This window comes from Natator depressus, chromosome 1, assembly GCF_965152275.1.
Source record: "Natator depressus isolate rNatDep1 chromosome 1, rNatDep2.hap1, whole genome shotgun sequence".
NCBI classification, from domain to species: Eukaryota; Metazoa; Chordata; order Testudines; family Cheloniidae; genus Natator; species Natator depressus.
In genome coordinates, this window is record NC_134234.1 from 275,719,206 (window position 1) to 275,733,880 (window position 14,675).

At 37.6% G+C, this 14,675-nt stretch overlaps 1 protein-coding gene across 1 annotated transcript in view; it reads right to left on the reverse strand.

Moving 5' to 3' along the window:
* Positions 1-14,675, reverse strand: part of PTPRQ (protein tyrosine phosphatase receptor type Q) — a 207,080-nt gene that overhangs the window by 17,368 nt on the left and 175,037 nt on the right. Inside the window, exons 56-59 of the mRNA XM_074941974.1 lie at positions 8,940-8,966; positions 8,179-8,260; positions 2,593-2,683; positions 1,060-1,136 (exon numbers count right to left, since the gene is read on the reverse strand). Of these exons, the coding sequence (XP_074798075.1) occupies positions 1,060-1,136; positions 2,593-2,683; positions 8,179-8,260; positions 8,940-8,966 (277 nt within the window). The remainder of the gene's footprint in view (positions 1-1,059; positions 1,137-2,592; positions 2,684-8,178; positions 8,261-8,939; positions 8,967-14,675) is intronic.

Below are 14,675 nucleotides of genomic sequence, written 5' to 3' on the forward strand. Positions count from 1 at the left end.
TATTTTCTTTCACCTACTCTTTGCTGTCTCGTCTATTTAGATGGTAAGACCTGCATGGCACAAATTGTCTCTTATTTTGTTTGCACAGTGTGTAGTGCAATGGGGTTTTGACCTCAGTTGGGGCCACTGTAATAAAAACAATAAATAATTATAATAATCATTGCAACAGGGATAGCTTGATTGTTTTACCAGGATGCACGAAGGGGCATTACCATGGTTCAGGGAAATAAGGGCAGACACAGGGAGATCCTGCAGAAAACCCTGATAAACAAATAAGTCTGGGGAGAAACGTTCTGCTATTATTACTTGATTTACCAATAAAGCCAGACTCCAGGGAAGGCATTATTTGGAGCAGGGTGGGAATGTCATCTATTCTATTCTGCAGAAGGATTGGAGGAAAGAGACACTGTGCTCTCTCCCCCACATCAACAGAGTATTTTAATGACCTATTTTGTCTATGTTCAAACACATCAGCTTATTCAACTGTATTAAAATATTTTGGTACCAGTTATGTCATTGAACAATCAGCTACTGTGTTGTTGACATTTTTCCTCATCATAATTAGCATGAAATAATAAGGGCCACCATAAAAGCATGTTATCTATTCTTACAGGAATATTTAGTTCAGTTCTATTTATTTTTACATAGCATCTTTTATACAATACCCCAAAATCTTTAACTAAGAAATACAAAATAGCGCCATATCCGGCACCACTGACTTGAATGGGATTTTCACAATTGGCTTCAATGGGAACAGGATGAGATAATTTCCAGAAATGAATTAGCTGACTACAGTTGTTTTACTATTAATAAACACACCCGAACAATAAAAATGCACAAATTAAATTAAATGTTTTAAAACTAATTATGTTCAATGATACACTTGGACACATGAATTCATAGTGCTAGAAGTGACAGTATGGCCACAGCAGCTGCAGTGGATGGAAAAAACATTAGAAGCATGTTCTCATATAAAATATATTCCCTTTTAAGTCACTTTGTAAAAGAAAATAAAAATAGAAAAAATGTGATGAGCATCATGAGAGACTTCCAACTTACAGACACATAGCTGGCATTGATGTAATCAGATCCTGGAATGCCAGCATCAGCTATCAGCTTTACTCTGTTGTTATTATCTATAGCAGAAATAAAGTCTATTTAATTGAGATGTTTACTTGTAAACTACAGTGACATGCATCAGATGTTGCTATGATGCTGAGAATTCAAAATTAATGTTTACATTTGTTTAGCTAATTTTATTAAATCTACATTGGCAAAATGGTACAGTAATTGCAACTCACAAGAACTATTTATCCATCCTGTTTTATTGTATAATGACTCTCCTTCCTTGCTCTTTACATTTCAGTGCGTTTTTCTCATGATGATTATTTCTAATGAAAATGTCTAAGGCCCCAATCCTGCAATCTGAGGTGTGCAGACAGACCTGTTGTGCTTTGCAGAGCCAATTGACTTTGACGAGGTGGTGCAGTGGCGTTGCGGTCTTCTGTGTGGATCAGACTACAAGACTGGGCCTAATCATTTGTATTTGTTTGTTCTGTTATATTCTACCACCATCAGGCCACATCCTAGATGTCCTTATTGAGCTTTAACTTATTCTTTAGCTAGGCAAACCCCTATTACAGGAAGTCACCGTAAGTGAGAACTGAGTAGAAAATGAGGAAGAATTTTCTCAGAATTTGTCCCATTATAAGTATACAGAAGCGATGAAAAATAGGAAGGATGTCGTGTGTGAAAAAGATTCCGAATAGGTACATACTGAAATCAATTATCCATTTCCTGACATTTGCTTTTGCAAACCAGTAAAAAGAAAGGATATTATAAAACGAAAGATTTCTGAAGCATTTCTGACAATGTTGTTGGGTAACATGAATATCAGTTTTTAGCAATTGTAAATTAGAGCACAGAATATGTGTTGAACCAGGCAGCAGATAACAGGAACAGCTGTTCTGTAAAGTTAATAGCACAGAATGTAGCTACATTAACAGAGGAATGCCATGCCCCCCATCTCACATCACAGTTAATGCTTAAAATAATAATGGCATTTCTTGTTTTATTAACTGAAAAACGAAGCAGTGTTGAGTAGAGAGACAGACTCCTGTCTCCTGTGATAAAATCTAGCCTTGGCTTATAAGTTATCATACAGTCACTCTGATCTTCAATGGAATCTTGCAGCATATTTGCAAGTAGCCATAAGAAAGCATCACCAGGCTCCCAGGGAAAACAAATGCATAAACATGTGGATTTTACACTTAACTTACTTTTAACTAAGGGGAAAAGTCCAGGAAGAATGCTACCTGGGTTAAATTACAAAGCTAAGAAACTATTTGGGCTACAATTTCTTGCACCTGCATGTTAAAGCTTGTGAGAGCAAGTTGAAAGCCACTTACAAATAACCCTTACTCAAACAAGTGAACAAAAACAGACTAGTTGATAGTAAATTGTAATATAACATGTACATTATTATAGTAACATATCAGAGAGACCAAATGAAAACTTCAGATGCATTCCAAACATACACTGTATTTCTACAGTTAGAGAGTAAAAAAGAGAGACCAGTTAGTAAAGACATACATGGCTTTATGTTTGGAAAGCGATTCTTAGATCTGTTCCAAGGCAGATCAGCATCAGTTGAAGCAAGGTCTTGAAGAAACTTGGGAAGTTCCTGTAAGATAATGTATATTTGTTAGAAAGCCTTTACATTTGCTTTGTGCTCAGTATTACAAATAGATCAATAATATAATTTCCCCTCATCTGGTCACTCCAGTAAAAGGAAGGACTTTTCAGTTCTATGATATGTTACACTTCTAAGGGCAGCTGGAGACACTGCAGAAGCATTTCACCTCACCGTCAACCCTAGTTACATCAACAGTGTCAGATGCAGAGCTGCAGAAAACACTGTCAAGTTGAACAATTTAAGCTTACATGAACTTTCACCTTTAAAAGTCTGGATAAAGTCAGACTATCACCTTTTGTGTTTTTTCCTGCCTTTTCATGATGCCATATAATGTGGTAACAATGTCTTATGTGATTCAGCCTTACTTTTGAGTAATGCCTTTTCCTAATGCCTGTAGCTTGGGAGAGCTCTTGCCACAGCATGAGAACCAGTGAGCATTTAATCAAATAGAGACAACTGGCAATTAGTTATTGCTCACTGACCTGTTCCTGAGGGGGTTGGACAGAGTTATTTGGGTTCAGTAGCATAGTTTCATAACTGTTCATGAATTCTATTACTCAGGGGTAGAGATGGGTGAATCATTTGCAGGGAAGAACTTATTTGATGAAATTATATTATATATAAAAGCAGAACCTAAAAGGGTGAAGAGGAAAATATTCCATGAAGTCTGCTATGGGCCATCAAATGGAGACAAAATTTATGTGTGATTATTAATTTACCATGGTGATGGGCAATACAGAAAAACCCTTAGACAGACAGAATTTACCCACTTCCTTCCATTTGAAAATTATCCACAACCAGACTAACTTTCATATTTTTGTTCATTATTTGATGAATGGTTTACATAAGTATATTTCAACCTATGGATTGCTCTCAAATGATTAGCTGTACCTATTGTTTTAACTATCTGTTATTTATAATTTGCCATTTGTGCTGTGTAATTGATCATGTCCTTCACTTAATATTATCTCTGCTCCCTGGCTGAATTATCCCCAAAGCCAGAAGAGCTTTCAAGATAGCTGTGCAAACAACCTGATGTGAATTCTTGTCAAATGCAAATCTGCATGAGGTTTCATGATAGTTTTCCTTCTGTGAATATTCTTGTGACCAAAATTTCATGTACAGTTATTTACAAACAGCAAATAATATAAATCAAAAATAATGTCAAAGAGCAAGGGTGTTTGTTATTTAAATTATTTTTCACAAATACTCATTTTAAGCATTCACCCAGACCTACTTGGTGTCTTCAGTTATAGAGGACAACATAATTTACTGTACTTCATTTTCTTATTAGATTTTATTAATATTTGTAATAAAATAAAACAATTGCCATAATGAAACAAGCCACCCAACAATAAGCAAACTAGTCCATCTAGTCCAGTATTGTACGTCCAACAACTGTTAACGTCTGATGCTCAGACGAGGGTTCAAAACCATCACAGTGCATCATATGCTGTACAATTATATTCAATGGGAAATGTCATCCTCCTTCCAGCTAATGAGAAGTCTATGCCCTGAAACAGCAAGGCTGGATGGCCTTTATAATTTTATCCTTGATAATACAACTGCAGGTGCTATTCTTCTAGAAAGAAAGGATGGTCTTATGGTTAAGGCACAGGATTCAGCGTTAGGAGACCGGGGTTCTATTCTTAGTGGTGCCATGCTCTTCTCATGAAATCACACAGGAGGAGATTTGCAAAGAGCAATTAGGTGCTCATCTTCCATTGAAAGTCAACGAGAATTGTTTCAGAGTAGCAGCCGTGTTAGTCTGTATTCGCAAAAAGAAAAGAAGTACTTGTGGCACCTTAGAGACTAACAAATTTATTTGAGCATAAGCTTTCATGAGCTACAGCTCATGACTCACTCCCATTTGTGCCTTTGAAAATCTCTCCCTTAATCTCCATAGGCCCATATGCCTCTATATAACTCAGTGATTTTAATCGCCATCTTTCCACAGAAAAGGTTAGCAATTCACCCTCTAAATTTACAAATTCCCTTACATATAATAGTTGGCATTATTAAACTTACCTCAATGTATGTTAAAGGATTAAACAACATGGTTACCAGACAGAAAGTTAATACAAAACTAAAGAAAATGCTATCACATATTACAGAACATGCATGTTAAGAAAGAATGGATTTAGCTACGGTTTCATCTCCTAATTAATACGGTCTCTTGTAAATCTTGCCCTGGATTAAACCTGTGGCCATTCCCAAAATTGATTCTTTCTTCACAGTTAATTGTGTTTCTCTCTTTTGTAAATAACATTTTAATTTATAAAACAGTAATGCCCTGATCTTGCAACTGGGAGGACCCCTGCACCCAGGTAGAGCCCAGTTGATTTCTAGGAGTTGAAATCAGGATGCAATAATGGCAGGAAAGTAAAGCTGGAAATGGACAAGTTATAATTTTCTGTATTCATAAAAAGAAAAGGAGTACTTGTGGCACCTTAGAGACTAACCAATTTATTTGAGCATAAGCTTTCGTGAGCTACAGCTCACTACATCGGATCCGATGAAGTGAGCTGTAGCTCACGAAAGCTTATGCTCAAATAAATTGGTTAGTCTCTAAGGTGCCACAAGTACTCCTTTTCTTTTTGCGAATACAGACTAACACGGCTGCTACTCTGAAACCTGTATTCATAAAGGGTAACATTCTCCTTTCTTCACACAAAGCTTCTGTAATTGGATTTGTGCGGGAAGGTAAGCAGGGGTGTTAGGAGGAGGCATTCTCCCAAGGTCTATGGCTGTTTGCAGGAATTTGGGCTGCTATTTCCATGTGAAGTGCACATCCCGTAAGCCTGACTTTAACTTGCTAATTTGAGTCTGCAGCAGAGAGCTCTCTGCAGTGCCGATGCACCCTGTGTTGCTGCTCTACTTGTCTTGACGCCCACTTGCCTTGATCTGCCCCATCACGGCTCTTAACTGGTGCTAATGGCCTTATGCCAGCTCTCTGCACCAGGATGAATTTCACCCCAACTGATTATTTTAACACAGGATAAAGATTATTTGGAGTCTCAAATTCAATGATGATTTATTACAGAAGGAATTTTTCTCTGTAGGTTTATAAACTTTACAGATAGTTCATTTATGCTGTATATATTAGATAACTTTTATGGGAATATGGGGACTTTTGTTGGAAATTATATTTGGAGGTAGTTGATGTGCTTATTCATTAATAACACTTAGAAAATATATTGTCAAATACTCACCATAACAGTATCAAATACTACATAAGCCTGATTTTGCATAGGTCTCAGGAGATATGCCAAACCTTTAGAAAACTGAGGGTTTAGAAAATGGGTGAAACTGGCCCCTCACCAGTTAGCATGGCTCCTTACAGCCTTCTTGTCTGCACAGTTGACTGATATGCCCTCCATCAGGAGCACAACCTGCCCCTGACTGCTGGATGGCCTTGGATAAGCCATCTGGCAGATCTTTGCTACATTTTGGACTTGGGGAAGCTGACGTACATTACAAACCCAAAGGGCATATAACAATTTTGAGTATGTCTACACTGCATTCTAAGCCTGGGCTCTGACTCATATTTGAGCCGAAGCCTTGCTTCTGTTCACACATAAATCTGTCTGATTTGAACTAACAAGCACTCAGGACCTGGGTCCGAGCCCAAGTCCTGCTGGGACTTGGGTGCAATCCCTGTCATTTTGCAGTATATTTGAGTCAGGAGATCTGCATGGTGCAGTATGGACACGTTAGCATGGCTGAGAGATCTGCATCCAGCAACTCTAAGCCCAGATTTACAATGCAGCGTGGATGCTCAAGTATGGGCTTGGAAACACTGATTTCATAAGCCTTGGTCCCACTAACCTGGGTTTACAATGCAGTGCAGACATACCCTTTGGTTAACTAAGAGTTCAGTTAATAATTTAGTTAAATTATTGTCTAAGTATTTGTCTACATGTATTTGTCTAAATTTTTAAAAATGCTCATACTGCTACTACTTGATAGAACATTACGATTTATGTTAGATTTTCAGTCATTTCAATGTGTAACCTTTAACCCTATAATTGTTGTGAAACTTTAATGTGTAAAAGGTAACGTTAGAAACTTTCCAGTGATGAATTTTAAAATGTGAAAATGTCATTGCTAGGAAAACTTTTCATCTGCTCAGTCATGCATAATATAATTATAATCGCTCCTGTTCTTGTGAATAACACTTCTACTCCTGAAAAAAGAGAGCTTCCTCTGCATTACTGCTCAGAAGAATTTTATGGTGCTTTTTTATTATTATTAAATCCAGTCCAATAAGACTTAAGGAGCATAGCCAAAAAGCTGTAGGAAATACCATTAATCTTTTCACACTTTTGTTGTTGTTCCCTGAGAAACTGAAATATTATAATCTAGTAGTATAAAAGTCTATTGTTTGATTCTTCATTTTTATAAATCCAAATAGTAAACAATTCATGACAAATCTATAAATCCAAAATGGTAAAGTCACTGGAGATTGACAAATTATTTTTGTAACGGCAAATAACTGCATGTGTTAGACATGATGATGATAAAGATTCTGAAATAACAAAAAGAGCAGATAAAGTGTAAAAAATAATTTAAATGTGATAGCCATAAAAGAGAAGTTACTTAAGAAAACAGTGAAAAGTTTAGTTGAGGTTTAAATGTAGTTTTGAAATTGTATATTTATTATATAGCTGTCATGTGTGCTTTGAAAACTAATCATTTTTCAACAGGAGTCAGATGACTTGCAGAGTTACTGGCTCAAATGCTGCTGGCCATAGTCACATGAGCAGTTCCAGTCCCACTGAGGCTCTTCATAAGAGCAAGACAAGTTGGATTTGGCCTATTATTTCTAAAGAAATGAAAGTGTATTGCCCAGTCTTGCTCCCATTGAAGCCAATAACAAAATTCCCGTTGACTTTTATGGGAATATGATCGGGCCTTGAACTTTTCACAAAATAAATGTCAGCTATGTATATTGGGCTTTTATTCTTGGAGCAAATGATGTTGTTTAAAGTGCTTAGGTATATCTGAATGAAACCTGTATACGATCAGTTACAATCCAATACATGTCTTATCCTGATCTAAGCATAAAGATCTGATAAATATTTTTTTCAAAATTGAACAATATCGTGATACGTAAAGCAAAAACAAAAAAAATAGCTGAAAACAAAATATTCTCAAACTACATGAATATTGCTACAATTTTTTAGATTTATCACTTTAATGTCACAATCTAGCTAACTACTGAGGATGGTGTCATGGCAGGAAGAGCTAAAGAAGATCATCTTTTGCTGACACACTAGGTGAATAATTCTGATCAGGTTGCAATGAAGACTGCACAACCTAAATCAGTGTAATATTACTTTCTAAACAATCAACCTAGTAATTGGGTATTGATTATCAAGGCCAGAGTCCTTCATGGCCTTCCATGCTTAAAATGGACATGAAATGTGACACATGAAACGACTGGAGGTCTTGCAATGTTGTGACAACTGCTAGTAACATACCGAAAATTCTTCTTGAAACTTTAGGTTGTTATCTGTGCAAAGTTCTTCAACATGTTGTAGGAAGGATTTCTTGCTTATTGGCCTAGAAGTAATGACAGAGGAGTTAGACACATGTGAAAGTTGGGTTTTGGTTTGTTTGTTTTTCATTTAACCACTGGCTTATCAAAAGAAATTGTTATCCAGTTTAATAATAATTGATACTTACAGAGATAAAATAACATTATATAAATCATCACTAACAGTGTGATTATTTGATTTGTTTAGAGCATTTCAAAATAAGCACATCTTCTCGCTCAATTACTCCTTCTGATCTAGTTTTTGGCTTTAACGTCAAAAGTTTAGTGGAGTGGGATTGTTTTTTAATAAATTTAGCATTCCAATGCAGAGGTTTGATATTATGAAGTTTGTAAGGTTATCATTGTATTCTAAAGTACATAATATCTCTTTGTTGCCCAGAAAACATTGCAAGGTTTTAGACGTATAAAATATTGCAGTGACCTCATTCTCATAATGACATGGTTTTTAAACCCCAAGGAGTTTAAATATCCCTGTATTACTTCCCAAGCTAAAACACAGACATGCAGGCTTCACCCCAGAGAGAGAGAAAGCATTTCTCCAGTTACCATGCAATTAGTCATGCTTTTATGATTTATACGCAGCTTGGAGTTTTTTCTAATAAACATAGAAGAAGGAACCACACATTCACACTCATCAAACTAGTGAACTGATAGCCATAATAGAAAAATCTTTAATCAACTTACTTGATGGATTTTCTATAACTAAGTAACCTGTAACAGAGATTGTGTTAAATGCAGTAAGTCAGAGAATAGAGTGCATTCTGATAAGGCTTTAGATGCAAAATTTAAATAACTAAAGAATCAGAGCTAAACTGATTTCTTCCATGGATTGGGATAATATTGTATTTTAGATATCTTGGATAACTGTGTTATTGAGCTCTTACTTTATGTATTTATAAGTATAGCTGATACAGTTTCAGCCTATTATTCTCTTCAGATCATTTTACCAATGTTCTGTGGTAAAAATGCTCACTGGCCCAAGAAATCCACACATCAGGTACACTGCTTTACTTACGTTGGTCATCCCATTGTTTTGCATTAAGGATATAGTATAAAATGAAATGTGTTAATGTCATTCTTTTAGGGGCAAATTCAGAGACTCACTGTCAAGCCCAAGTAGCGCAGATGAGCATTTGGGTGATAAAGGAAACCTGCCTCCCAGACCACATAGCAGCTCTGGGGATGCTCAAGAAGGCTACTGAGGGCAAAAAGCCCTTTGTAGCTCCAACATGTGCCCATCTTTCAAATCTGTGAGTTTTATGACTATATAGAAGTTAAATGGCTAAAGCCAAGATTTTCAAAAACTGGTGAGTAGGTTCCCAACTCCATATTTAAGCCCCTATATAAGTGGACTAACTTCAATGGGAGTTTCTGAGTGCTCAGCAAATTTGAAAATCAGGCTACATATTTAGGCTCCAAAGGCTGATCCTAGAAGGCTATTTCATATTGAGGCACACTGCAGGATCAGGGCCTACATGTTCTCTTTTCTTCTGTATAGGTTCTTATACTGTGCTTATCACCATAGTATCTGAGCACCTTCCATAGGTGCATCAAGCACTATCAATTTAGGGCCCTAATCTCTAGCAAAGAAATTCAAAATGAAAAATTTTGGTCCTTCAAAAATTTACACCTTTAACATTTTTCTCTCTAAAATCGCATAAGCTTCAAAATTAAACCAATTAAAATGTATTTAACATATTTACCTCTGGAATACTTTAAGTAGTGTAAATAATCATATGGATTTCCTTTAATAATCTTATTAAGAATTTAGTTTTGAGAAGCTATACTTTAACATTTTTTAGAAAATCACTGTCTCCTATCCTTTGTAATAAATATATTTTAGAAAAAAGAGAAATGGAAATATGAATGAGAAACAAAAACACTATTAAAACAACTGCAGAGCCATATACTATTAAATTATCTGCATAACACTATAGAAATTAATGTCAAGGCTACACTATATGTGCACTGGCGACATATGTTGTGTTGATATGGTCATTTTCTCAAAACAATGTAAACTGGCTAGTGCAACCAAATTACAGGAAATCCCTATCCAAAATAAGGCTTATAAAGAACTTGATTTCTATCCCATTGGAGTTAAGGGAATTTTGGAACTGACTTCAGTAAGAGCAGGATTACACCCAAAGTGCCCAACGAGGACAGTTAAGGCAGAGGTACAAATCCCGAATGGGCAGAAAAAGGGAGTGAAGAATGATAAAGCATTGACACCTTCTGCATGAACACAGAACTTCTCTGTGGAGTCTGTTCACAAGTTTCACTAGCACTTATTGTATTCTGGTCTTACTTTATGGCCAAGCCAGCATTTACTTGGCACATAAACCTTGGCAGCTTCACAGAGCTAAAGTTTTCTCAAGGAGAGTCTATTCTTAACTAATTACGCCAATGTATCGGGCACAGATATGCTAGCCTTTGAATGTCAGGCACTCCTCCCTCTTTATAATTTTATTGGACAAAATTCTTAGCAGATTCTGCAAAAAATGCTGCTTGCTCTTCCTTTTTATTTGAATCCCCCGTCTTCCCCTTGGAGCAATGGAATAAAAGTCACGTCCCAATTGACATCCCAGAAATTTCTGAGATTCTGTTGTCTTCAGTCCCCTGAAATTGCTTGTGATTAGTAACTTACTGCACTGGTAGTTCTGTTGTTTGGGAATTGACATTCAATTTACACATCACATGACCAACCAGAATATGACATTTAGCGCCTTTGTGCTCAAGATATAGTGGACCCTACAGCCAACACTGAGATGGGACCATCACCAACATCCTTGGCACTCTCATTGGCTGTGCAACAAGGCAAGTCAAGCACTGAATAGGCTTAGAGACAAAACGTGCTTCCTTCTAGTTCACATATGCGTTGCTAACCAGAAGATTTCTATGTTCAGTGGTGGTCATCTGGCACCTTTCACAAGCACTAAATGTTTTTTAAGTAGTTGGGCCAATTGGGTGCCTCAAGTTTGACACTTACCTCCATAATTAGACACCTACATGAAGGATCTGATTTTCAGAAGTACTAAGCTTTCACAACTCCCTGTGGAGCTAGTGGGGGAATACAGAGAGGCTCAGCACCTGTGAAAATCAGGCCATTTAGTACCCATATGTGCATTTAGATGTGCGATCTGAGGCTTTTGAAACCTTGTTGTATAAGGAACTTTACAATGAGTGAACTGTGCCATGATGAGGGTTCTCATCCAAAATAGCTCAATGGAGTTTTGCATAGCACAATTATGCTTGGTTGTAAACTTTCAGGGGTTTAAAAAGGCAGCTTATTTTTCTCAATATTTCTAAAATGAAACATTGTGATAAGAGGTAATAGTTTTATCTTCTTACAGTATTTTTAATGTACAAACACTAGTCTGCCAACAGCGCAGCTTCACTCACTTTCCAGTCTCCTGTATGAAACATCATGATGCAAATATCATCAGATCATGAAAAGTACAACTCATACTCAGACTGTAAAGTGACAACTTCCCCTATTTCAACAGGATAATTTAACATTTCCATTTACTCTGCATTTAATGGGGGGAAGTAAAGCATTCTCTAAGCTAAAGAATACTTTGTTGCCCTAAATCTGATTTTCTTTTTAAACAGTGTATTGTTTCACATATGGGAGTTTTTGAAGTCTATCAAAAATCTGAATCCCACTCAGATTACTTCCGATAGACCTAGAAAGAAGCCATTTATTTGTGTTGGCAATGGTAACTGAAGACCATATAGTGACACAGACTCGGCTTTCTCTCTGGGTCAATCAGTTGAAATCTATAGGGAATTAAAACTTTGTCCAAATGGAAAACCACAGAAATGAATATGTAGACTAAAGGCTTAACTCATAAGCACCACTGACACTTGCTTGGAATAACTGAGGAACTAATTTTTAACAAGTTAATTGAGACCTACATAGGGCTTAACCCTTCACAAGTGATCAAGGGCAACGGGGAGCGGATACCAGGCCCATTCCCTTCAACTGCACAGTGGCTAGGCAAAATCCTGGTCCTTGGTACACTAAACTGAGGGAATCTAGCCCTGACAGTTGCACTAAAACCTCTATAGGGGGCATGCAGGGGCAATGATATCACCGTGTCCTCTATCCCGCAACCCCATCCACAGAAGAGCTGGGCTGACATGGGCAAAGGGAGAGTGTGCCCCGTATGTTTTAAAGGGTATAACAGATGCTGTTGTTGTATGCATGTCCCCCCATCACTTCACAAAGCATTGTATCTGCAATGCATCCAGGAGCTGCTGCTAATATGAAGCCCCTCCTGTCTTATGCACAAATCCATGCAGACAGGGACTTAAAACCATAACCTAGTCCTGTCAATCCAAACTGTCTGGGTTAATTTCAGCCAGGTACTTTGTGGGTGGAGAAATGGCCTTTTGCTGCATATCTGTAGTCCCTTGGTCATTCCGTGTGAGTTGTGTGCCAATGTCAGTTGTGGCAGGGTAGCTGCCACACATAAGCTAGCTATCATATGAGGCATTGTTGGGTAGAATGTTCCTTGAACGTGCAATGTTCATAGAGTACTTTCAGCGGATGCCTCACCAGATCTCGTAGCCCTGATGCTCACATTCCTCTTACATATGGTTTGTGTGGATGGTGGATGCAGTTAAAATATTTTGTTTTTATCTTTTTACTGGTAGATAAAGAAGATTTTATTGGTTTAAGTAGGTAATCCCTACATGTATAATGGAGAGTGCTGCCAGAACCAGTAATATCTTATCTACTGGTCAACAAATAAAAGAATTCTTTGTAGGCCAGATTCTCTGTTCCTGTGCAGAAATGGAGGAGTAAGGATGAGACAATGGTGGCTTGAAGCTACCTCTGGATCTTCTCTATTCTTGACTGTGCCTCATGAGTACTCTAATTTACACTCAGTTGTAACAGCCTCTCAGGGCCCTTCTGCAACCAAGAATAGCTACAGCACAATATTCTCAGGCCACGTCCTCTCCTTTCCTCAGAAAATCCCTGGCATACCTCTATGCCAGGAGGTGCAAGGGATGGCAGTCAACTTTATGCCATCCAGGAATATCCCCGTGCAGGCGTATTCCCTAAGGCCCATTTTCACCATGTTTAGAGCCCCTTTACATCAGAGACATGTGAAGGGACTGTAATAGAAGACAGAATCTGTCCCTTTAACTGGACTGTAGATCATGACAGTGTTGATTATGAAAAAATGCTGCATGGTCTGTGCGATAAATTGGGGATATGTCTGTGTCAAATTGTGAATGCCATTTTGTTTTGTGAATGCCATTTTGCTCCCTGGGCTCCTCCTCAGAAGCTGGTACAGAGAAATCTAGTGCCATCAATTCTAAATGTCGCTCCACTACCAAATCCATCCACAAGAAAAATGAACTCTCTACACAGGAGCTTGGATGGGAGCTGGGGTGGAGTTTCTCAGCCTGGATAAATGACCAAAAGGGTCAGAGATTATATTTAAGTGGGACTTCAAGTACTTCCAAGAGTAAAATGCCTGTGGTTATGAAATATCTTTGTTAAGTCTGCATTCCTTGCTTGCCTGCCATGTTGTCCCTGAAGGGGTTAATCAAGAAGTTCAAAGCACCCACAATAAAGTGGAAAACTGAGGGAGTGTGTATAAGCAACTGGGGGCTCAGGAGGGCTGGGACACTCATTTTGGTGTCTAAGGCAGCTGGACTAGAGAGAGTCCAACTGCCCAAGTAGGGTGTCAGACACTGGGTCTGCTCCTGAGAGACCCAGAACTATGAACACTGACCAGTCAATAGCCAGACCCATGGGGTTTAAAAGCACATAGGATCTGGAGCTTGATTCCACTCACTACAGATTGGGATCCACCCAGAGAAGTGGATTGGACCAGGTTGTGAGAGGCTGCAATAATCAGGAATTGATATAATCACATGTATACATATGCTTGGTATGCTTGATGAATCCATTCAATGTTTCTACCTAGACAGATTGGCTGGATTTGATTTAAACAATCCTTGATCTGTTCAGTTCTTGCCTGTCTCCTATCACTTAAGGAGATTAACATGTCGCCACTACTCTCTCATGTTAGTATTTTAGGAATTATTCCCTTCCAGCACATTGCAAGAATCTGGCACATATATATCAGATATTAGTGTGTCTGTGTTAGAGCTAGTCGGGAACTTTTCTGAGGCAACGTTTTTTGTTTTGTTTTTTTTGCTGAAAAATGCTTATTCGTCTAAACCTAAACTGTTCGTTGAAAAGGGTTGGTTTTTTGTTGTTGTCTTTTTGTTTGTTTGAAACAACTTTGTTATGAAATTTAACGTAATTAATATTAAAAATGTTTTTGAAAAGGTTGAAAATGAAATGAAATACTTTGATTAGCCCAAACCAAATTTTTTTCAGTTTGTTGGTTCACAATTTTATTTTATTTTTTTGAGATTTTGAGTTTTTGGCCCAATTCT